General features: G+C 45.4%; 1 protein-coding gene and 1 pseudogene across 6 annotated transcripts; both read left to right on the top strand.

The window, feature by feature from the left end:
* Positions 1-5,932: 5,932 nt before the first annotated feature.
* On the top strand, positions 5,933-7,337 carry LOC103292904 (beclin-2-like; annotated as a pseudogene).
* Positions 7,338-8,842: 1,505 nt separating this feature from the next.
* HNRNPF (heterogeneous nuclear ribonucleoprotein F) lies at positions 8,843-25,333 on the top strand. 6 transcript variants are annotated; one of them, XM_028156898.2, is made up of 5 exons: positions 8,843-8,879; positions 9,175-9,243; positions 18,360-18,505; positions 19,706-19,764; positions 23,404-25,333. In XM_028156898.2, exon 5 carries the CDS (start codon positions 23,455-23,457, stop codon positions 24,700-24,702), a length of 1,248 nt encoding a protein of 415 aa, XP_028012699.2. In that variant the 5' UTR covers positions 8,843-8,879; positions 9,175-9,243; positions 18,360-18,505; positions 19,706-19,764; positions 23,404-23,454; the 3' UTR covers positions 24,703-25,333. The 6 variants fall into 6 exon arrangements, with proteins under 6 accessions (XP_028012699.2, XP_054584623.1, XP_054584621.1 ...); XM_054728648.1 differs by having other exon boundaries at positions 18,372-18,505; XM_054728646.1 differs by lacking the exons at positions 8,843-8,879; positions 9,175-9,243 and adding an exon at positions 9,775-9,855 and having other exon boundaries at positions 18,372-18,505.
* The last annotated feature ends 113 nt before the right edge of the window (positions 25,334-25,446 follow it).

The following is a 25,446-nucleotide window of genomic DNA, read 5'->3' on the forward strand; positions in this document are numbered from 1 at the left end:
AAATAAACAAATGGGACTACATCAAACTAAAAAGCTTCTGCATTGCAAAATAAATTACTAACAAAATGAAAAGGGAGCCCACCTGTGGCTCAGAGGTTCAGTGTCAACCTATGAACCAGGAATTCATGGTTTGATTCCCTGTCAGGGAACCTGCTCGGGTTGCCGGCTCCATCCCCAGTAGGAGTCGAGCAGGAGGCAGCCAATCAATGATTCTCTCTCATCCTTGATACTTCAATCTCTTTCTCACTTTCTCTTCTTCTCTGAAATCAATTTAAATATATATTTAAAAAATTAAATGGGAGCTCGCTGTATGGGGGTTAATTTCCAAAATATATAAAGACCTCAAACAACTCAATACCAGGAAGACAAACAATTCAATTTAAAAAATGGGAATGAATGAATGAATGAATAAAATAAATAAATAAATAAATAAAAATAAAAAAATGGGCAAAGGACCTGAATAGACACTCCTCCAAAGAGGACATACAGATGGTCAATAGGCATATGAAAAGATGCTCAACATCTCTAATCATCAGAGAAATGTAAGTTTTAACTACATCTTGGTCAGCGTGGTTCAGTGGTTGAGCATCAACTGATGAACCAGGAGGTCATGGTTGGATTCCTGGTCAGGGCACAGGCCCGGGTTGCAGGCTCGATCCCATGTAGGAGGCAGCGGGACAATGATGCTCTCGCATCATTGATGTTTCTCATTCCTTCCCTTCCTGAAATCAATAAAAATATATTTTTTAAGAAAAGCACACACCTAGCCCTAGCTGGTTTGACTCAGTGGATAGAGCATCGGCCTGCAGACTGAAGGGTCCCGGGTTTGATTCCAGTCAAGGGCACATGCCCAGGTTGCGGGCTTGATTCCCAGTGGGGTGCATGCAGGAGGCAGCCAATCAATGATTCTCTCCCATCATTGATTTTCTATTTCTCTCTCCCTCTCCCTTCCTCTCTGAAATCAATAAAAATATATATATTTTTAAAAGCACACACCTTCCCACACAAAATATATTACAGTGATACTCTTAAAAGAAATTTATGCCGAAACCGGTTTGGCTCAGTGGATAGAGCGTCGGTCTGCGGACTGGAAGGTCCCAGGTTCGATTCCGGTCAAGGGCATGTACATTGGTTGCGGGTACATCCCCCGGTGGGGGATGTGCAGGAGGCAGCTGGTCGATGTTTCTCTCTCATCGATGTTTCTGGCTCTCTATCCTTCTCCCTTCCTCTCTGTGAAAAATCAATAAAATATATTAAAAAAAAAAAAAAAAAAAAAAAAAAAAAAAGAAATTTATGTAAATGGACCACACAGTTTACTTCTCAGATCACAAAACTTTAATACTCTCCCTGACTCTGTTATCTTCAAAATTTTTCTCAAATTTTGAAATATTTTATTACTTGAAAATTATATAATAGTTTTTTGCAGAGTTGAAAAGCACCTCAAGTTTATTTGTAATTTTCTTGTTCAAAAACCATGAAAGAAAATGGTCAACTCAAAATGTCAATACGTATCTGCCCTGGCTGATGTAGTTCAGTAGGTTGGAGCGTCATCCTATACACCAAAAGGTGGCAGGTTCAATTCCCATTCAGAGTACATACCCAGGTTGTGGGTTCCATCCCTGGTCAGGCACACAATGGGAGACAACCAATCAATGTTTCTTTCTCACATCAAGGTTCTCCCTCCCTTTGTCTCTAAAAAAATCAAAGTCAATATCTCTTACATTTGTACAATATCTGTAACTTTCTGTATATCCTAATATTCCGTAACTGTTAAAAAATATTGAAACATCAATGATGAGAGAAAATAATTGATCAGCTGCCTCCTGCAAACCCCCTACTAGGGATCAAGCCCACAACCCGGACATGTGCCCTGACTTGGAATTGAACTGTGACCTCTTGGTTCAGGGGTCCATACTCAACCACTGAGCAACACTGGCCGAGCAATTATTCAATAACTTTTTTTAAATATTGAATTTCTTTATTGATTTCAGAGAGGAAGGGAGAAAGAGAGATAGAAACATCAATGATGAGAGATCATTGATTGGCTGCCTCCTGCATGCCCCGTACTGGGGATAGAGCCTGCAACCCAGGCTTGTGCCCTTGGCCTGAATGAACCTGGGACCCTTCAATCAGCAGGCTAATGCTCTGTCCAATGGAAGTTACTAAAACAGAGAGGCACAGCCCTAGCTCGTTTGGCTGAGTGGATACAGCATGGGCCTGTGGACTGAACTGTCCCAGGTTCAATTCCGATCAAGGGCACATGCCTGGATTGCAGGCTTGATCCCCAGTAGGGGGCATGCAGGACACAGCCGATCAATGATTCTCTCTCTCATCATTGATGTTCTTATCTCTCTCCCCCTATCCTTTCCTCTCCTAAATCAATGAAAACATTAAAAAAGAAAAAGAGAGAGGCACAGAGAAGCTGCAAGATGCATTTCACCCAACACTTTTTCTTCTGTTCAGTTTTATAATTGACATATAACAGCACATCTTTTTTTTTTTCCAATTTTTTTTATTAAGGTATTATATGTGTACATATTTTACCATTGCCACCCCCCACCCCACTCCCATATATGCCCTCACCCCCCAGAGTTTTGCATTCATTGGTTATGCTTATATGCATGCATTCAAGTCCTTTGATTGATCTCTTATCTCCCCCACCTCTCCCTTTCCCCCTGTAATTTGACAGTCTGTTTGATGCTTTACTGTCTCTGTATCTATCTTTTTGTTCAAGTTTATAATGTTCTTTATTACCCATAAATGAGTGAGATCATGTGATATTTTTCTTTCATTGACTGACTTATTTCACTTAACATAATGTTCTCCAATTCCATCCAGGTTGCTGCAAATGATGAGAATTCCTTCTTTTTTATGGCAGCATAGTATTCCATTGTGTAGATGTACCACAGTTTTCTGATCCAGTCATCTGCTGACGGGCACCTAGGCTGTTTCCAAATCTTAGCTATGGTGAATTATAACAGCACATCTTAATCCAAATGATTTTCTGACTTTTCTGAGGCCCCAGTAAGTGAAGGAATCTATATACTTTTGGGCGGAAAAACTTATGATCAGGCTAAAGCTCACAATTCACAATGGAGAGAACTAGCCCCCTAGCTCACTATCATCCCAGTCAGGACTTGTTGCAGGCTTGGCCTGCCGAGGAAGCAGTCAAAGTAAGAGCAGATACTCACTACTGCCCTGTCCCCGCCTGCAGTCCTTTGCTAGGCAAAGAGACCAATCCAAGCAAGTAACCATCAAGCTCAGGGGGTGCCACAACCCCTTTCACTATTTAACACAGAACGCTGTTTGAAAGAACTGAAAGAACTGCAAACCAGGTGGTGACTTACTTCTTGAATAAGCATTGGTGTTGCTTCAAAGGTGCATTTTTCTATATTGATTAAGAAAAACTAACTAGCTGGCCAGCACGGCTCAGTGGTTGAGCATCTACCTATGAACCAGGAGGTCATGGTTTGATTCCTGGTCAGGGCACATACCTTGGTTGCAGGCTCAATCCCCAGTAGGGGGCGTGCAGGAAGTAGCCGATCAATGATTCTCTCTCATCAATGTTTCTATCTGTCTCTCCCTCTCCTTTCCTCTCTGAAATCAATAAAAAGTATTTAAAAAAATTAACTTGATGAGGTAGTGATTGAATTTTGCCTGCATCCCACCTGGGTTATCTTATCCCTCATCTCTACCTAGTAGAGCACCTGACCTCAAGAAGCAAATTGAAGTGCATTACATTTGGACCGGACCTATATATACTGTAGCTGGGCACTTCAATTTGCTTTCTCACTTCATCCTTTCCTTCTCTCAGATGGGAGAGAGTTTGTGAATCAGCCTAAAATTTCTATCTCTCCCTGGGTTCAAGAGTGTTACAGTGCCGGGCTGGCATGGCTCAATGGTTGAGTATCAACCTATGAACCAGGAGGTCACAGTTTGATGCCCGGTCAGGGCACAAGCCTGGGTTGTGGGCTCAATCCCCAATATATGGCGTGCAGGAGGCAGCCAGTAAGTGATTCTCTCTCATCATTGATGTTCCTCTCCTCTCACATTGATGTTTCTCTCTCTCTCTCTCTCTCTCTCTCTCTCTACCTTCCTCTCTGAAATCAATAAAATATTTTTTAAAGGGTTAACAATTAAGAGTCCAGATTCTGGAACCAGAATGACTCAGCTCCATGTTCAGACCTGTCACCTACAAGCTGAGTGATTTTAGGAAAGTTACCTTAATGATTCTGTACCTCAGTTTTCTTCCACTAACTGTGATGATAGTAATACCACTTACTATTGGGTTGCTATGCTTAAATGTGATTAAGTATTCACAACAGTGCAAAGCACAGTGAAGGTGCAATACATGTTAGCTATCGTTATTGCTGTGAGACAGATACTGTGATTTTAATTAAGAGCCTTCACTGGGCTATGGTGATTCTGCCTACCCACTGACACTCTCCTGGGTCAAAGTTTAATGTGTACAGTGTTCTTTTGGGGTTAATTGGAAAATTTTAATAGATCCTAGACAATATCTCTGTATCACTGTTATAGATTAGTGGTTTCCAGAGAGGAGCTTATTTTAAAACATTTATTAAAAGATGTTAAATTTGTGCTAATCTACTGATATAAACAACAGGGCAGGTCAATCTGTAAGATAATATATCTTGGGGTGACCTTCATTTGTTCCAAGTTTAATTGTTTCTGAACCATAGACCTTAAAGGTGCATCTCTGGGTCAGGTACTCTCAAGAATCAGAAAATATCTCCTTAGATTTCAGAGCTTAGGGGAGATACTTTTGTGGACACAAAGATTAAAAAAAAGGGTTGAGGCACCTATGGCCCCATAGCTGAAGTGGTCCAAGTAGACCAAGTGTGGGCAAGCATTCTCCAGTTGGTGAGATGGGCCAGACATTTGTGGAAAAGGCCAGAGATCTGTGGCACTAGTGACTGTGCTGGCACTCACCTCTAAAAAACCCCATAGTGCAGCCCAAATGTTCATCAATAGATGAGCGGATTAAAAAAGCTGTGGTACATTTACATAATGGAGTACTATTCAGTCATAAAAAAGAAAATCTTATCTTTTGTGACAACGTAGATAAACCTGGACAGCATTATGCTAAATGAAATAAGCCAGTCAGAGAAAGACAAGTACCATTTGATTTCACTCATGTGTGCAATCCATTGAATAAAATAAACTAACAAAATAGAAACAGATTCATAGATACAGAAAACAGGCTAACAGCTGTCAGAGGGAAGGGGGGTTGCAGGACTGGTGAAAAAGGTGAAGAGATTAAGAGGAAAAAAAGCTCACTGACACAGACAACAGTACAGTAATTGCCAGAGGCAAAGGGGCGTGGCGGGTATAGAGAGAATAAATTATGATGGAAGGAGACTTGACTTGGTGAACATATTATATAGAGATGATGTATTATAGAATTGTACATCTGAAACCTATAAAATTTTATTAACCTACTAGAGGCCCGTTGCACAATATTTGTGCAAGAATAGGCCTTCCTTCCCCTGGCTGCCCAGGAGCCTGTAAGTCCTCGCTCCAGGCCAGAGCACCGCTCTTGTAGCTCCCTCCACTGCCTCCCCTCTCCCCTCCCCCTCATAGCAGGCATCCCACCCCTCCCGGCTGCTCTGTGCATGCATATGCAAATTAACCTGCCATCTTTGTAGGGTTAATTTGCATACTCACTCCTGATTGGCTGTGGGCATAACAGAGGTACTGTCAATTTACATGTTTTTCTATTATTAGGTAAGATGACATTCCAATAAATTCCAAAAATAAAAGGCAGAAAAAGAAGAAAAAACATCATAGTGACCACCTGGGATAGCTCCCTTGAGCTAGGAGCATGTTCATAACCAGGCCAAGGCCCTAGTCTCACTCGCAGAATACAAGGATTACTAGAGGAAACTTAGGATCAATGGTGAAAGTCAAGACCATGTCCTTCATCTGCTTCATTTGCCAGTGCTACCACCAGCCCCTGAAGCTGATTCGGTCCATGGAGACCTCAGCCAAGAACTTGCAGCTTCAAAGTTCCTCTCAGTTCAGGGGCAGCCAGGAGAAACTCCGGAGGAAGGCTCTACCTCCAGGGTGGAGACAAATGTTACAAAGCTACAGGATAGTGCCTATGGCTGGACCCTCCCTGTTGATAGCAAGATGTCCAAGTACGGTCCCAGCAACTCCACCCTGCTCGGGGACTCTCAGTAGCATCCAGAAAGCCATGAGGGGCATTTTTGACATCCTTTCTGGTGAAGATCTGGACCAACCCTATGCAAGGACTGTACTGACAGTCTTTTGGAGCAGCTGGACGCCCAGCTCAGGATCTCAGAATCTGACAATCAGAAAAATGCTGTTTGGAGACCAGCGATGGATTAAGTGAGGATGAGAGGGAGGCCCTGCAGGAGCTGAAGGTTGTGGAGGTGGAGGAAGCGAGGCTGATCCAGGGGTTGGAGGAGGTGGAGAAGAACCGAGAAAGGGCAGCTGTGGCTCTGGAGTCAGCCCAGGCTGAGACTGAAACACTGGAACAGAAGGAAAGGCAGTGCCATATAGTAAATTGCAATGAGGACTACAGGATGAGCTGTGGAACGTGGAGAACTGGCTGTGCCATATAGTAAATGCAATGAGGACTACAGGATGAGCTGTGGAACGTGGAGAACTGGCTGTGGTACTCCCAGACCCAGACAGCTTGGCTAAGATCTGCGATGATGGCCCCTTGGCCATCATCAATAACTTCAGATTGGACTGCGTCCCCACTGTCCTGTTTGCTGGAGTGAGATCAATGCAGGCTGGGGGTGAACGGCCTTGCTGCTTGTGGCCTCGTCTAACACAATTGGTCTGCAGTTTCAGAGCAACTCATCCTCTGCAGAAACCACTCCTATCTGAAGTCATTAACAGAGGACCCCATTGAGCTGCCCTTGTTCTGTACCGAGGGGAAAAGTGCTCTCTTGGATAACAAGTTTGACCAGGCGATGGTGGCCTTCCTGGACTACATGCAGGAAGGCCACTACATACGTCCAGCTGCTCCAAAAGACTGTCAGTACAGTCCTTGCATAGGGTTGGTCCAGGTCTTCACCAGAAAGGATGTCAAAAATGCCCCTCATGGCTTTCTGGATGCTACTGAGAGTCCAAGCAGTTCAAGGAGGAAGCCGAGAAAGGCGAGCCGGCTCTCTGCACAGGATCCAGTGGAGAAGGGCCTGATAGAAGACCCTGGAGCCAGTGACGAATTCTACTCCATCAGAACCCAGCTGAATACAAAGGAGCGGTGGACAAAGGCACTCAAGTTCAGGCTTACAAATTTTAAGTGGAGTCTAGCTTGGGTCTCCTTAAGGTACTGTCTCAAATAACTTTATTTGAACATCATGCTAAGTAAAATACGCCAGTCAGAGAACTATAGAAACAGACTCATAGAGAATAGGCAGATAGCTCTGATGAGGATATGGGGGATAAATGGTGATGGAAAATAACAAAATAAAGGGGAAATTTACTTTAAAAAAAAGGATTACTGCATCATTGATGAATTATAGAGAACTGTCAAATTTTATGGGATCAAATAGCCTGTTGGGCTCAGAGTCCCTCCTAAAGAACTGCATAAATATATCTTCTTGGACCTGGTTTCACAGTCCCGAAATTTGGAAGTATTACTATTTTTGGTATAACTGTAATATTTGCTTCAGATTAGCTACTTGCATTTTCTCTCTAGAAACATGTTTTTCTATAGCTGTGATGGAATCATTGTGGGGTTTCTTAAAAATGCCTGAGTTTTGGCCCTACCCGGTTTGGCTCAGTAGATGGAGCATCAGCCTGAGGACCAAAGGGTCCTGGGTTCGATTCTGGTCAAGGGCACATACCTTGATTGCAGGCTCCTCCCTGGCCTGGGGCCACCGTCATGGCTCCTGCAGGAGGCAACCAATCGATGTATTTGTCTCACATCCATGTTTCTGTCTTTCCCTCTCTTTCCCACTCTCCCTAAAAATCAATGAAAAAATATCCTATCCTCCGGTGAGGATTAACCAAAAAAAAAAACAAAACAAAACCCTGAGTTTTGTAGGACCTGTTTTCTATAATTTTGCCTTTCATTGTCACCTTCCTGTCCTTATTCTTCCAATGTTTTCTTTCTCGGAAACTTCTTTGGACATCTGTGCTCCTCTATCCTCTATTCTCCGTGGCCAGTCATAATCTGACACTACTCCAAGCACTCCCTTAATTTAACTGGTGATTTTAGAATAATCTTCTGCTTAACTTGCGATGCGTGCCTTGATTTTATCCTTATGAAGTGTCCAGGAAATGGTAATAATCATTAATTTAGAACCTATCGCGAACCATCTGTTGCACTGCCTCGGGCGGGTCAGGTCGTCCCTCCAGCCAGCCTGTGGGCTCAGATGCTCTGTGCCTGAAAAGCCCGCATTCCCCCCGAGGCTTCCGAGTCACCTTCGGGGGCTCAGGGGGTGTTTAGCCCAAGAGCTAATCTCGTAAGCAACCTATTGATTCCCCCTAAATTCTGCCACCAGAGCCGCCTTCATCCGGTGTTCTGTTTCCTCCTCTGCAGGAAACGGCTCTCTATCCTCTCAGGCTGGTCTTGAACCCAGGCGTCCTTTGGGCTCACTGGGGGCTCTCCCCGTCAGGATTTTCAGGGACTCAGCGCTGGGGCACGCTTGCCCCCCAACTCCCGCTGTCCTGGGGCCCGACACCTCACCCTTCCCGCCACCCCCTCCGCAGGCCCCGCCCCCGTCCGGCTGACCAATCCCCGGCTCCGCTTCGGGAGCGACACAATGGCGACTTGGTGGTCCTGGTTCCCGGATGCCCGCCGTGGAGGCCCCGCCCCGCTGCTTCTGCGTCCTTCCGGTTCCGTCTTGGAAGTACGACTGCGTTGCGTCCTCCTGGAAAAGGTGGGGTTCCGTGGGGCAACCGAGCAGGGGGTCGCACCGGCAGGCAGAAGCAGGGTGGGGGCGCGGGTTCTGGGGCTGCAGCTCCGGGGTGTGGGGGCGCGGGGCCGAGGGCAGCGGCTCCTGAAGCGCTGCATGCGCACCAGGGGCGCTAGTTGTGGATTTGGGCCTGTCGCGCTCCGGGCCTCCGGGAAGCCCCGCCCAGGGCGCGCAGCCAGGGGTTTCCATGGTGATGGTAAACAAGCCTCAACTGCCTCAGCTACAACTGCCAAGTGTCCTGCGTTCCACCCTCCTCTAGGTGCTCTGGGGGACGACCGAGGTGCCGGATGTGAAGTAGAAAGGGAGCGTAGACGACTCGGAGCCCGAGGTGAGGACCGGGACGGGCGAAAGGTCTGAGGCTGCACACCTAGGACCGACTGGGGACAGCGCCCCCTGGGGGTGGGGTGGCAGGGCTGAGATTTGGGGTCCCGGGAGCCCGGATCTGAGGTCAAGGGCCGCAAACTCGGGACCACCCAGAGTCTGGGCCTTCTGCTGGTGGGGATCGAGGGGCTGAGGTCTAGGGCCGCACACGGAGGTATCCATCCGGGGCTGAGCCTACTGGGGTGAGGGTGGCGGGCAGAGATTTGGCTTTGGGAGAGGTGGGCCTGAGGTCAAGGGCCTCATACTCTGGGACCAGACCTCGGGGTTGAGGTTTGGGGTCCGCAGAAACGGCCCGCAGCAATGGAGGAAAGGAGGGCCTCGTGCGGACTCCCGGGTGAGGACGCCGGGCGACCGACGGAGAGGGAGTTTTAAAGCGAAAGCTGTCCTCGCACGTGGCTGGAAGCGCTGGGAGTTGCCCGAGAAGGGCTGGGCCTGGCTCCTCCCCCTCCCACGTTCCCGCTCGTCAGGCCTCCGCTTTCGCCTTGCGGCCGGCCTTTCTTCCTCTTTGTGCGGCGTGTGTGCCCCGAGCGCCTGTCTGCGTTTGTCTCCGCCCGGACAGGTATCGTGTCTGCGTTTGGGCTGGTTTTTGGTCTCGTTCTTTGTTTGCCACACTTTCTGAGCAAGCTTGTTTAATCGGCCGTTTCTTTTTTCCTGTCTTTGACTTCTTTGTATCTTTGAATATATTTGCTGATTCTTGACTGCGCCTAAGAAACTTCTGGACGCTCTCGGCGCCCTCTGCTCCCGTGCTCCGCGTGGTTCACCGAAGGGGGCGCCGGTGGCCTGGGTGACGCCGGACAAGTCGCGGGGTCCCGACCTCCCCTGGTTTCTTTAAACTTTATAGGAACGGTTGGGCGGTCACAAGCCCCGGAGAGCCTCCTCCCCCCCCCCCCCCCCCCCCCCCCTTCTCGGGGCGCCTGCGAGAGCGCCACCCGGCGTCCGGTCGGTCCCCGCGTGTCTCGCGCTGGACGGCCTCCCCCCGGTTTTCTTCGCTTGAAGCCCGGGACAAGCGAACGTGCTTCCCTTTCTGTGTTTCACAACTGTTGGCGGCGGCCCGTGTGCAGCGGGAGAGCCCGCGAGCAGCGCCCGCTGAAGGCCGTGCCGCCGCTTCCTGGCCCGCGCGGGTGGGAGGGTGGGAAGCGGAAACGCCCGAGGTTAGGGGAGGCCTGGTGGAGCAGGGAGAATTTTGAAAACTGCAAATGATCTTTTCATTCAAAACGTCATCGAGACTACCGATCTTAATGTAACTCTATTACCTTTAGCCACGTTTTTTAAAAGTTAACTTGTTTCTGAATTTCCAGTAATGAGAATACTTTGGGTTCTCCGGTTAGACAATATATTAGGATGTCAGTGAAAACTGGTGTTTTCAGTGCTAATTTCTAGACAAGATTTTTTCATTTTAAAGTAAGTGAATATGCCCTAGTCGATTGCTCAGTGGTTAGAGCTCGGCTCCCGGACTGAAGGGTCGCGGGTTCGATTCCGGTCAAGGGCACCTACTTCGGTTGCGTGCTCAATCCCAGGCAGTCGGGTATGTGGGAGAAGGTACATTCATGTTTCTCTGTGTGTCCCTCTCCCTTCCACTCTAAATATCAATGGAAAAAATAGCCTTGGGTTAGGATTAACAGCAACAAAAAATGTGAGCTCATTATGTGCCCATTCCCTTTCCCCCTCCCCCCAAAAATAATAAAGTAAGTTAATATTGGGAGAGGTTGATTGCTCTATCACTAGAGTTGGGTGAGTCCATCCTTGCTTTGGGGAGCTCATGTTCTTGTATGCATTGCTGTAAATTGATTAGAGTTGTTATTTCCATGTTATTTTAGTTTGACAAGTGATTGGTTTTCACTTGAGTCTTGCTACAATCCATTAAACAAAATATTCAAGTGAAAATGCTGACTGACTTAAGGGGAAAGATTAAGTAGAAGAGTTAGTTCTTATTTATGGCCAAAATTGTGAAGGAGAATGTGGAGACAGGGTAGGTGCCTGGAGGGGCTACAGAAATGGGAGGAGGACCCCCTTCCACAAAGGTAACTTCCTGCCAACCTCCCCTTGGTCTGAGCCTTGGCACTCACTCTTTGTAATCACTTGTTCATGACCAGGCTGTAAGGGGCTATGCCATTATCCTCATTTTACAGGTGAGAAAATGGAGACCAGGAGACAAGTCACTTGTTCAGTGACACAGCTGGGACTCAGATCTTTCTTTTTTATAATACATTTTTAAATACTGGGTATTGAGCCTGAAACTTGGTTCATGGATCAATACTCAACCACTGAGCCACACCAGCCAGGATTAATATTTTTATACAGCTGGTAGGTTTGAATTGGTATTCAAATAAGAGCACACCTTATATTTCGTAGGTTGTATCTTTTTGAAAAAATATTTCTTTTAATCCTCACCTGAGGATATATTTTCATTGATGAGAGAGAGAGAAAAAAAAAACATCAGTGTGAGAGGGAAACATCGATTGACTGCCTCTTCATGTCCTCTATCAGGGATCGAGCTAAGCCCACAACCTGGGCATGTGCCCTGACAGGACTTGAACTATGACCTCCTGGTCTGGATATTGGTTGATTTTTTTAAAAATATATATATTTTTGTTGATTTCGGGAAAGGAGGGAGAGAGGTAGAAACATCATTGAGAGAATCATTGATTGGCTGCTTCCTGTATGCTCCCCTGGAGATGGAGCCTGTAACCCAGGCATGTGTTCTTGAACCTGGGACCCTTCAGTCCCAGGCTGACCCTCTAGCCACTGAACGAAACCAGCTAGAGTGGTTGATTCTTGGACTGTTGGGATGATGCCTTAACTAACTGGGCTAGCTGGCTGGTTATATTTTTTTATTCCTGTTTATCAATATCCAGTGTACTGAACTCAGTCCCTAGCATGTGCCAAAGACAGTTTTTCTGGTACCATTATGAATTCATGAATTTTAACACAGTCTGTATTCTTACCCATGATAGGTTTTATTCTCTTGGCTCAAGTTATCCAATTTTTGGCCAGTGAGAGCTCTTCAAATTGGTTCTTGGCTTCCTTGGTTTAAAGTATAATAAATACTTCATTAAGTGGATCCACCAAAGTTGATCACCTGGATCCTTAGTGATGGGTATTGGGTAGTTTCTAGTCTTTTTCTACTAGAAGTGGTGCTGCAGTGAACAGCCTTTGCAGGTATCTTTTTCCCTTTTTGACCATAAGGGTTGAACCATTTAATATTTCCACAAACAGTATTGGAGAGTTCCTGCTTATCTACAACCTTGCCAAGGAAATGTGTTAGCAAAATTCTGTGTTATTATCAATGTGACAGGTATTTTAAGTGTTATTTCATTTAAAATTTTAGTTTGTCTTATATGGGTGAAGTTGAGCATCATCTTTACATGTTTAGGCCCTTTTTGTTTGGATTGTTGGACATTTTGTGTCTTTTTAGAAGCTCTTTATTAATAACACTTGGGAAATAAATTGCAAATATCTTTCCCATTTTATCATTGGTATTTTTTCTTTGCTTATAGTGGTTTTAGCCATGCAGAGATGGCTTGGTTTTTAATGTATTCAGATTTTATGTTATTTTCCTCATATTCTGGTTTTTGAGACATGGTCAGGAAAGTTTTCCCTGTTCTCAATTTATAGAGAAATTGTGATAATTAGGTGGGGATGGGGTGAATCCTGGCCAGGTAGCTCAGTTGGTTAGAGCATAGTCCTGATAGGTTGTGGGTCAGGGCATATACCTGAATCAACCAGTGAATTCGTAAATAAATGGAACAACAAATCGATGTTTCTCTCCCCTCCCCCTCTCTAAAATCAATAGATTAAAAAAAAAAAATTTAGCCGAAACCCGTTTTGCTCAGTGGATAGAGCATCGGCCTTCGGACTGAAAGGTCCCAGGTTCGATTCCGGTCAAGGGCATGTACCTTGGTTGCGGGCACATCCCCAGTAGGGGGTGTGCAGGAGGCAGCTGATGGATGTTTCTCTATCATCAATGTTTCTAACTCTATTCCTCTCTCTTCCTCTCTGTAATAAAATCAATAAAATATATTTTTTAAAAAAATTTAATGGGGGGCTGGTAATGCAAAACTGAAATGAAAAATTCTAAACTCCTTTTAGGTTTCCCCTGACAGTATACCTTCTCTTAAAAAATTCTCACCTAGTATGAATATTACAAATTCCTATCACACTCTTAATTTAGTATGTTTTAATGTATTTTTATTAACTCAATACACCCAAAATATTTCAACTCAATTTTTAGTACTGGAAAGTTAATTCTGCATTTGATTGTCTGAAAGTGCTCATTTTTTCTGTTAAAATATTATGATTTTGCCCAGCACTACTTGTGCTCTGAAAACTGCTGTTGTAAGCTGTTTTCCTCTGTGGTATTCTCTCCCAGTGCTGGAAGCCCCTCAAGTACATTGTCCTGTTCCTTCCCTCCTCTTGGCTCTGTTCTCCACTCTCCTGGATAGTGTGCTCTGTGGTCCCTAGGGGAGCAGTGAACATTGAGTCAAGGTGCTACAGCGGTCTCCACTCCTGTGGCAGCTGCATGGCACCTGACAAGCTAACAACTCTCCACGGAGTCCCAGGAGGAAGCTCTAGGCTCCCTGAAGGACACCTTCTTGAGGAGGCTGTGGGCAAGTACTGCAATGTTCTTCTCCCTGGAGACTGGAAGTGTAACCCACAGCCCTCCTGAGGCCTTCAGCTCCAGAATCTGCCCTCCCCAGAGCTGCTTGCTTCAGGAGAGAGCTACAGGAAAGTTAGGGAGTGGGGTAACTGGGAGATTTATCTTCTTAGCAATTGTATTTTCTTTAGCAAAAATCTCTCCTCCTTGCTTCCATTTCTTAGGCTAGAATCATATTTCTTATTATGGGGGAGAGTACTACCAATTAATACAAGTGATTAATTTTTCCCCTTAATTGAGAACAGATTTTATCTTTAGCAAGGGAAGTCTAATAGTGTTTCTTTTTATTGATTTCAGAGAGAGAGGAGTCAGGGGCACTGACCACTTTTCCCTTACAGTGTCAAATAAAAAATGACATCAGCCAACACAACAGTAGCTGTCCTGTGTGGATAAGTCAAAATTATACCTATTTTTTAAAATCAGTTTGTGAGCCATGAGATGAAAAAAGTTAAAAATCACGATATAGATCAATGTCCACTATGGTATGTACTAGCTACGTGTGGCTAGTAAGCACTTGAAATGTACTAGTCCAAATAGATAAAGGCTGTAAGAGTAAATACACACAGGATTTTGAGACTTAGTGTGAAAAAATGTAAACAATCTCATTTTTTTATATTGATTATTTAATACTTTTTGATTATATAAAGTTAAATCATTGAAATTTAAACAGAGAGCAATGGTTACTTGTTCTGTTGGATGAAAATTCATCCCTTAAGTTAATTTCAATGCAAGCATTATAGATGTAATTTACCTGGCACCACATTATACTATTTTTGCTTTTTAGTTAACACAGCTTTAGATTACTAAATATTTAGGAAAATTAGTGTATTCTAATTCCAGATTTAGTTATTCTAAGTAAACTAAAGGGCCCAATAGTTAAAGATAATAGAAAACGGCTTTCCTGTTGCTTACAGATCATGACCTATCCCCTTGAATGGATAAAAATGTAGTAATAGCAATAAACACTTAAAATGTTAGTGTATTTCATTACCCATCTACACCTTCTCTTAGGTAGCTTTGTATCTTGAACTTGCATGTTGTGCAAATTAGATAAGAGTTCTCACACTTCGGGTGCATGAGTCCCTGGGAAATTTAGGTATATAATAACTGAATATAAAGATTAAATGGATTTACCACAAAATAAAAATGTTTATACAAGCAACCAACACCAAAACATCCTAGCAAGGGGTTGCATTTTTAAATTATAAAGAATTTGAACAAACATCAGGGGGAATAAGTAGGGTAATAATACAAAGGAATAAAAATCTAATATGGTCTTCTAACTTCTACTTTGAAACCTTAGCTATTGGGGCTGGAGGTTGTGGGGGTGGGGTGGAATGGAGTTTCACGTTCCTACCTCTGCATTGCTTCTGGTCTGTTTTTTTAAAAATATATATTTTATTGATTTTTTACAGAGAGGAAGGGAGAGGGATAGAGAGTTAGAAACATCGATGAGAGAGAAACATCGATCAGCTGCCTCCTGCACACTCCCCACTGGGGATGTGCCCTCAACCAAGGTACATGCCCTTGACCGGAATCGAACCTTGAGTCCCCAGGCCGACGCTCTATCCACTGAACCAAACTGGTTAGGGCTACTTCTGGTCTATTTAAATGTCACTTCTTCAGAACCCCAATGTTAATCCTCATTTTCTAGTATTTTGTCATTTCAGAATTCGTCATCAGACATTTCTTTATTGTCTGTTTCTCACTTTACATAAAATGGCTAGTTTTGAAATCCTATCACCCAGCTCTGCTAATTACCAGTTATGGACAGTTTCTCTACATCCCCATCTATTTCACTCAAATAATTTTGAAGCAAATCCCAGCCATCACACTATTTCATTCACAAACACTTGAGTGAATTTCTAAAAATTCTTATATTTTTACTGTTATGGCCGTTGGCAGAAAAAAAGGTTCCCCACCCCTGTGCACAATATTTCTGGGTTAATGAATGACTCTAGTTTGGTTAATTTTATCTACTGCACATTACTCAAATCCTTTCACTTTTTTGTTGTTGTTAATCCTCATCCGAGGGTGTTTTTCCATTGGTTTTCAGGGAGAGTGGAAGAGAGGGAAAGACAGAGAAACATCAATGTGAGAAAAGCACATCGATGTGAGAGAATTGGACCCGGGACCCTTTGGTCTGCAGGCCAACACTATCCAAAGTCCAAAGTACCGAACCAGACCCCAGACCTGCAGGGCTGTGGAGGATCACTCTGCTCTCCTCCTTTGTTGAGCTGTTGCAGGTACTTTCAGGTGCCTTCTGTCTTCTCGCACAACAGGCTCCCTGGTGTATTCTGTACTTGTTGTTCCTTCACTGGCAGAAACCATTATCATGATTAATCAATTATTAACGCTCTCCTTGCCGGTGTCACCAACCAGTTAAGCTAAGAAGACTCGTGAAACTAAAATGTAGCAAATATAATAAGTTAAGAAAATGCATGCCCAACATACTAAATTACCAAGAGGATATACTTTGAGAGGACTTAAAGGGAAATAAATGCTATGAAACAGTCAAGGTAGCCATTTCTGTAGAGAGATTTTTTTCCACAAATTTCTTCAGAATATTATTTTGCTTATCTTGAATGTGTGAGTTTTTAGTGTATTTCTCACTTTTGATGGGATGGCTAGATTTTGAATCCTATCCCCCAGCTTCAACAATTACCAATTATGGACAGTTTTTCCTCTACATTCCCCCTCTACTTAATTTTGAAGCAAATCCCTGCCATCACACCATTTCATCCAGATACTTCAAAATATATTTCTAAATGTTAATTCCTTTGGTTTTAAACGTACAATTCTATCATATCTAAAATAACTTGTGAAAAGCAGATTTCTAGTCATATTCAAATAAATTGTCCCAGTCCCATAAATGTTTACCAGTTTGTTTGAATCCAGATCCAAAAATGTCCCATGCATTGTAAATCCTTGATAAATCTCTTAAATTCCTTTTATTCAATAAATGCCCCCCTTTTTGGTTGGACCTAATTTGCTGAAGGGTTGGCTCATTTGTCTCTACTTTTCGGTTCTAGTTTATGATACCTGATATAAGTCGCTAATCACATTACTGCAATTGCCTTGTTTTCCAGTGTGTTCATTGAATTAGGATTTAAAGGCTTCTAAAATGTAGCTTCTCGTTGGATATATAGTTTTGAGAATTGCGTGCTTTAAAATTAATCTTCTAAAAACTGCGAACTATTGACTTGAGTCCGGTCAAAGCTACAAAACAGGTGCTGGAGGTATAGCCACTAGTTCCCATTCTAAGTTCTTCCTGCCTTCAGAGATGGGCTTTTCCTTTAAATTTTACGGTTTCTCCTTCCACGTAACCTTGCTGCCCGCCCTCCCCCCGGTACTCTGGACTTTCCTCCCACTGGCACCTTCCTGAGCGCTCGGAACGCGCTTCCTCGTCGCTTTTCTCCCCTCCCACTTCCTGCCGGGCCAACCGCGCGGGCCGCGGGGCCGCACCTGCAGGACGCGTTTCCATTGGTGACATCTTGGCGGGCCCGGCCGTGGCACTTCCTCCTTTACACCCCGTGACCCACGTCCGCTCGCCGCCCTCCTAGTCACGCGGCCTCTGCCTACGGGACGCAGCCGCGCGCGCCGGCCTTCCGGACTCGGACCCCGGGCCAGTCGTGGTGAGCCGCCGCGAGCGGGCGACCCCCCACCCGCCACCCTCACCCCCGCGGTTGGGGCAACTCTTCCCCACCGCCCCCCACCCCAGCTCTTCCTTCGCTGCCCCAGGAACTTTCCGCCACCCCCACCCGTCCCAGGAAGTCCCCGACTCGGGAGCTCCGCCCCAGCCCTGGAAGCCGCCGGCTCCCGGCGGGTCCCGGCAACTCTCGGCCTCCCTGGGCAGCCCCCCTCGATCGGGAGCTCCGCCCCCCTCCCCGAGGCCCGTTGGAGCCGGCGCGAGAACTCTTCCTCTCGCCGCCCGGGGACTTCCTCCGGCGTTCCCGTAAGCCCTCGGACCCGGGGCCGCGCCTCCCGCCGCCGGCTTGGGAAGCCTAGGGCCTTGGGCCCTCTCACCACCCCCCATCCCCCATCCCCGCGCGTCCGGGTGAGCCGCTCTCCCCGCCCTGCCCCCCCTGAGGTTGTTTCCCCCGCGCGCGCGCAGCTCGCTCCCCCCTCCCCCTGCGCGCTACTCGCTCCGCCCCGGAAGCGGCCGTTGACCCCGCCCAGGCGCTGGCTGGGGCGCCCTAGGGTCCGGCGTTACTCCCAGCTCCGCCGCGGGGTCTGTCGGGCACAGATCGGAGGCGGGGCGAACTCTTGCTCCTAGTTCCGGTGCTCGGTGCGCCCCAGGAGCTCCACGTCCGGGACCGCGGCCACGCTTCCCGCCGAAACCGCTCCGACGCGCCCCTGGCGGCTGGCGGCGCCTCCGCCTCGCACTAACGTGTCCTCACCGCCGGCAGTTTGAATTTCAGGTGAACCACCGGGAGATGCGCCTGGAGTTCCCCCGGAGCCCTCTGCGTTTCTGAGCGGCGGGTGGAATCGGGGTCCTTTGGCGTAAACCGCGCTCGCTTGATGAAAATCGACATCGGCCCTGCTCCCCTCAGCGGTAAGTTCTAAAGTCAACCGTGTGACCTGAGGGGCGTCTCCCGCGGGCTGAGATTTAGAAATAGAAGTTTCCGAGCCTTTAAGACGCCCCGGACGAGCTGGCTGTGCGTGCTGCCAGCTGCGGGTTAAAATTAATTTACAAATGAGGGCGGAAGTGCTCTTCGGCCTCCCTAGAACGCGGCTGGGAAGGAGGGCCGGGCTCCCGTCGCTGAACCTTCCAGAAGGTGGGAGGTGCGGTTTGAGCGCCTTGTTTACTGCACAGATAAACCTAATCGGCCCGGCCCGCGAGGGAGGGCGCGCCCAGTTTATCTTGATTGGATCTGCCCGAATTTGAGTAAATCCCGTTGAACCAGTAGCGATGGGCTCATTCGGGAGAGCCTCGCGGGAGTCCAGGCCGTCTGTTAGAAATGCCGAATCTCGCCCCAGATATAGCATTTTAAACTAATTTATATTTATACAAGGTCTCCCCCCGCCAGAGTAGTGCCTCCTGTGATTATTATAGGAGGCTAGTAAGACAAGGCAAATGGATGATATTTAAGATAACGTTCAGAGAAATTAACGACGTTCCAGTTCTTTGTGTCTGTAGCTTAGTTTTCAGATACGTTTCCTGTACTTCAGCACCTAGTCAGGCCTTTGGGGGCAGCCTTACCGCGTGGCTGTGGGCGGGGCAGTGTTTTTCCTATTGAAAGCATATTTCATTCTACATTTCCTCCCCTTATTCTTCCTCAGTTAATCAAAAGGTTAATGTCAGGTCACAAGAAGTGAAGTTATTGAGTAAAACTGGGAAAGTATTGAGTGTCTCCACGCTGCCACCCAGGGGTGTTTGTAAATTACAGCCCTGGCCGACTTTCTCTGGAGCCAGCCGCCCAACTCCCAACCTCCCCCCCCCCCCCCCCCCAGTACTCCTGTTCCACCCGCCCTTAATATTTAAATTTTCTTCAGGTAGTTTTTCATATAGAAATAGGGAATTGAGTTGTCTCCCTCCAGGCAAGTGGGAGTTGCCTTGCAGTTAATCCTCCGTATTACCCTATGAAAAGGTAAATCTTTAAGTGCTTGAGGGCGGGGCAGGTGTGCACTTGAATTAGGGCGGCCCCCGGCCCGCTTTCTCAGAGGCTCAGAGGAAGGCGTCAGGACCACTGCTCTGGTTGCTCTGGTGAGTTCTCCGGCACTGAGGCCTGGTGGCCATATTGCTCTCTTTTAGGACAATTCGTACCTACCTGGAGTGTCTCCGACTGTTGGCATCCCTGCTAGTTCTTTAAGGTGAGCTAATTTAAGGAATGTAATTTTTTTGTGTTATGTTTAAGTGTAAAATTTCCTTAGGAATGTGAAGTTGAAAAACTTTTGTCCTAAGTACTGTCTCAGCAAACAATATGAACGTGTAGAGGATTATGAAAGCAAAAGTGGAAATATTATAGTTTTATGTGGTGTTTAATTGCATAATTGATTCTTATGAAATGCCTGTTCTTTTGTTCCCTGCATGTCTTTCTCACCCTAACTGGACTGCCATTGTCTAGAGCAGGGGTGGGGGACCTCCAGCCCACAGGCCTTTCTAAGGCCTGAGAAATCATTGGTTTGGCCCTCCCAGAGGCATTAGGGATGAGTTAATTAATTGTTTGACCCAATAGAACAGGTTAATTTCTAAGTTGGTATTTTTGTATGCCTACAAATAATACCAATATCCAAATGGCAGATAAAAAGGGTTCCCCACCCTTTCTAGAGGAAGATACTGATCCCCATGTGGCCATAAATTAATCCCTCCTGGTCTTCAGCCTGCAGTGCCTGGGGGTGGGGTGGAGCCGCTGTGACCAACAGAACTGACGTAGGCTTCCAATGCAGTTTTGAATACACGTTCTATGCTATGGGAGCATAGAATCATAAGATTTAGTTTGAAGCAAGAGGAAGATCTTTTGGAACCGTAGCATATTTGCGCTGAGGCTTTAAGGATTAGTAGGATTTAGCTAGACAGAACTTTGGGTGGAATATATTTGGAGAGAATTGCCACGTGCGTCAAATCTGAGGGAGCCTGGCACATTTCAGGCACAGGAATAGACAAGATTTTAAAATTATGGGGTGATACCAGCTAGTGGATAGTGTGTGGCAGGCCAAAGTTGCAAGACCTTAGAAACCCTTAACCTTGTGGTTTGTTCCAATGTTACTGGAAGGCCACCAAGACTTTGAATGGGAGAGTGACATCAAGTCACCTTAACATGGAACACTTCAGCTGCAGATTGAGTCATTATGCTTAGAGAAGTTTAAGAAAATGGAACCTGGTATGGGATATTGATAAGAGGAATTAGAAATATGAGGGCAATGCAAAAAGAAAGTGACAATTTGATCATTGAGAACACGAAGGAATTATTTAACTCCTTCTTTGCCATGCAGTGTGCTCAGACTGAAGATAGAACTATAAGAAGCCTTAATAGATGAAGTCAAGAATTACTGATAGGGCTTGGGGGCATGGTTACGTTGGAGAATGGGACCACCTGAGAGTAATGATGGCTTCATGGAATTTGAGGCAGAGGCCTCAGTTTATTGCATTGGGTTTGTTTTAGGAAAAACTGGGCGTTGTGTATATGTGTGTGTGTATTGATTTCAGAGGAGAGAGAGAGAGAAACAGTGTTGAGCGATTCATTGATTGGCTGCCTCTTGCACGCCCCCACTGGAGATAGAGCTCACAATCCGGACATATGGTTTGTAGGTTGATGCTTAACCACTGAGCCATGTCAGCTGGGCGAGTTTAGGAGTTCTTTTTATATATTTGTCCATATTTTGCACTAATAGTGTAAATACCTCAATTCCATGAGGGATGTTTTGTGATTCATTTGAGCTAAGGCTCTATTTTATCTTCTAATCCGCACATTTTTGTTGATACTGGTGCTTACCTGAGGATATTTCCTCATTGATTTTTAGAGAGAATGTAATGGGGGTGGGGGAGGGGAGGACATCAGTGTGACAGAGACACATCAATTGGTTGCCTTGCACACACACCCTGACCGAGGTCCAGGAATTGAACCTGCACCCAAGGTACATGCCCTTGACTGGAATTGAACCAGAGACCCTTCAGTCCCAGGGCCAGTGCTCTATCCACTGAGCCAAACTGGCTAGGGCATGCCCACATTTCTTTTTTTTTTTTTTATGCCCACATTTCTTAAGGCATCTCTTACCACTGATTTTTTTTTTTAATATATTTTATTGATTTTTCACAGAGAGGAAGAGAGAGGGATAGAGAGTTAGAAACATCGATGATAGAGAAACATCGATCAGCTGCCTCTTGCACAACCCCCACCGGGGATGTGCCCACAACCAAGGCACATGCCCTTGACCGGAATCGAACCCGGGACCTTTCAGTCCGCAGACCGACGCTCTATCCACTGAGCCAAACCGGTTTCGGCACCACTGATTTTTAAAAAAAATTTTTATTGATTTCAGAGAGGAAGGAGAGAGAAAGAAACATCAATGATGAGAGGGAATCATTGATCGGCTGCCTCCTGCACACCCCCTACTGGGGATCAAGCCCGAAACCTAAGCATGTGCCTTTGGCCAGAATCGAACCTGGGACCCTTCAGTCCGAAGGCCGACTCTATCCACTGAGCCAAACTGGCTAAGGCACCACTGATTTTAATGGCTGAATTTATTCTTCATGTGAAATGACACTTCATGAAACGTTTAATTTCCATATCCTTCTATGTGCCCATTTTGAGCATTGATCACTAAAAATACTGTTGTCTCTTATGCATATATTGCCATCTAATGGTTCAATTCCTCCTCTTCAGAAAACTGTTCTTCCAGTTGGATTTGACCTTTGCTGTTTCTGCTTGAACTCTGGCTGCCAGATGCCATAATGTACTTTATGACACCTTATGAGATTTTTTTCTCCTAGTCCTTAAACAAAATGAAGCAGAAATATATATATATATTGTGATGTTGATACTTCCCCACCCCCCCCCTAAAGTTTCTAATGTTGACACTTCTGAAAATATATATTTTTATTGATTTCAGAGAGGAAGGGAGATAAAGAAACATCAATGATGAGAATCATTGATAGGCTGCCTCCTGCTCGCCCCCTGCTGGGAATTGAGCCTGCAATCTGGGCATGTGCCCTTGACTGGATTCAAACCCTGGGACCCTTCAGTCCGAAAGCCAAAGTTCTGTCCACTGAGCCAAACCAGCTAGGGCTAATGCTGAAACTTTTTAAAAAATTGATTATAGAGGGGGAGAGAGGGTTGATTCTTGCAATGTGCCCTGACTGGGGATGGAACCCGCAACCTTGGCATATTGAGACAATGTTCTAACCAACTGAGCTACCTGGCCAGGGTGATAATTTTTATATGAACCAAAGAAGTTTGATAATCTAGAAAAAAAATGATCTTTAGACTCAGCAAGCCATTGCTCTCTTGTATCCTTGCAGCATTGTTTATAAAGAGAACACCTGTTCCGTGTCAAAGGAAATGTTAGCCTATAGTGTGGTTTAAACTAGACTGTCTTCTTCACTTTTTTTAAAAATATATTTTATTGATTTTTTAAAGAGAGGGAGAGAGAGAGAAACATTGATGAGAGAGAAACATCGGTCAGCTGCCTCCTGCACACCCCCTACTGGGGATGTGCCCGCAACCAAGGTACATGCCCTTGACCGGAATCGAACCTGGAACCCTTGAGTCCACAGGCCGACGCTCTATCCACTGAGCCAAACCGGTATTGGCTTCACTTGTTTTTACTTGATGTCTAAGAGTCTCATAGAGGTCTTAAACACCCCCCACTTAAAGACCTGGAATTGAATTTTAAATTCAAGTGTATTTCAACTTCTCTTAACCTTCTATGTAAAAGGGAGAAAATTGTATTTACTGCATGTTCTTGTTATACATATGAAAGGGAAAATTATGTATTTTGCTTTCTTTTCAGCTACAAAAAGCAGCAGCTGAGTTTATTTGAAGTCTGCCCTGTCAAGTGTCCATGATGCTGGGCCCTGAGGGAGGTGAAGGCTTTGTGGTCAAGCTCCGTGGCCTGCCCTGGTCCTGCTCTATTGAGGATGTGCAGAATTTCCTCTCCGGCTGCATAATTCATGATGGGTCCGCAGGCATTCATTTCATCTACACTAGAGAAGGCAGGCAGAGTGGTGAGGCTTTTGTTGAACTTGAATCCGAAGATGACGTGAAAATGGCCCTTAAAAAGGACAGGGAAAGCATGGGACACCGGTACATTGAGGTGTTCAAGTCCCACAGAACCGAGATGGATTGGGTGTTGAAGCACAGTGGTCCAAACAGTGCTGACACTGCTAATGATGGCTTCGTGCGACTTCGAGGACTCCCATTTGGATGCACCAAGGAGGAAATTGTTCAGTTCTTCTCAGGGTTGGAAATCGTGCCAAATGGGATCACATTGCCTGTGGACCCTGAGGGCAAAATTACAGGGGAAGCCTTTGTGCAGTTTGCCTCACAGGAGTTAGCTGAGAAGGCTCTAGGAAAGCACAAGGAGAGAATAGGGCACAGGTATATTGAAGTGTTTAAGAGCAGTCAGGAAGAAGTTAGGACATATTCAGATCCCCCTCTGAAGTTTATGTCTGTACAGCGGCCAGGGCCCTATGACCGTCCAGGTACAGCCAGGAGATATATTGGCATTGTCAAGCAGGCAGGCTTGGAGAGGATGAGGTCTGGTGCTTATAGTGCAGGCTATGGGGGCTATGAGGAGTATAGTGGTCTCAGCGATGGCTATGGCTTTACCGCTGACATGTTTGGAAGAGACCTCAGTTACTGTCTCTCGGGTGTGTATGACCACAGATATGGAGATGGCGAGTTCACTGTCCAGAGTACCACTGGACACTGTGTCCATATGAGAGGGCTGCCGTACAAAGCTACAGAGAATGACATTTACAACTTCTTCTCTCCTCTCAACCCTGTAAGAGTCCATATTGAGATTGGCCCTGATGGAAGAGTGACGGGCGAAGCTGATGTTGAGTTTGCCACTCATGAAGAAGCTGTGGCAGCTATGTCCAAAGACAGGGCCAACATGCAGCATAGATACATAGAACTTTTCTTGAATTCCACAACAGGGGCTAGCAATGGGGCATATAGCAGCCAGATGATGCAAGGCATGGGGGTGTCAGCCCAGTCCACTTATAGTGGCCTTGAGAGCCCATCTGTGAGTGGCTGTTACGGAGCTACTAGCTACAGTGGCCAGAACAGCATGACTGGATATGACTAATTTTATATTTTATAAAGCATTTGAGTTATAATTTTTCATAGGCAACCAACAACCAGTGAAAAGCAGTTATTACTCTAGAAGAAGCTGTGGGGACCCATTTTGCACCATGAGTTTGTGAAATCTGGATTAAAAAGTTACCTCTTCAGTGTTTTCTCATACAAACTTTCTTCTGGCATGTGATATTGAGTAAACTAAAACTGTTTTCAGTTTTTTGGTTTTTTCTTTAATATTTTGGTAGCGTATTTCAGGGGGTGATGTTATCTGACTTCAAGTAGTTTTAAGTACATCAAATGTGGATCTTTTACACCATATCACCATGAACACATTGGGGAGATGAGATTTTTGGGAAACTCAAGGTGCTAGATCCCTAATTCAAAGAGGAACATTTCTCATGTTTGTTCATTCTAGTTTATTTTCATTTAAAATCTCTTAGGTTAAGTTTAAGCTTTTTAAAAGTTAGTTTTGAAAATTGAGACACATTACTAATACTGTAGGAATTGGTGAGGCCTTGACTTAAAGCTTTCTTTACTGTGATTTCCTTTTGGGTGTATTTTGCTAAGTGAAATTTGTTAAAAAAAATTTTTTTTGTTAACTAAACTTTTTTCTTAAAATAAAGACTTTTTCACAATGACTGGCATAGACTATCTACTCACCAAAAAGTAGCAAAAATGGCTGGGTGGTTGAAGAGAATTCATTTAAATGCTGTTTCAGTGTGAATTTAGGTTAGCACATCAAATCTGATTT

This window comes from Eptesicus fuscus, chromosome 17 (genome assembly GCF_027574615.1).
Source record: "Eptesicus fuscus isolate TK198812 chromosome 17, DD_ASM_mEF_20220401, whole genome shotgun sequence".
Lineage (NCBI taxonomy): Eukaryota > Metazoa > Chordata > Mammalia > Chiroptera > Vespertilionidae > Eptesicus > Eptesicus fuscus.

What these genes read in the sequence shown, in the direction of transcription:
- HNRNPF (XM_028156898.2), top strand. Translation starts at nt 23,455, where the DNA reads ATGATGCTGGGCCCTGAGGGAGGTGAAGGCTTTGTGGTCAAGCTCCGT.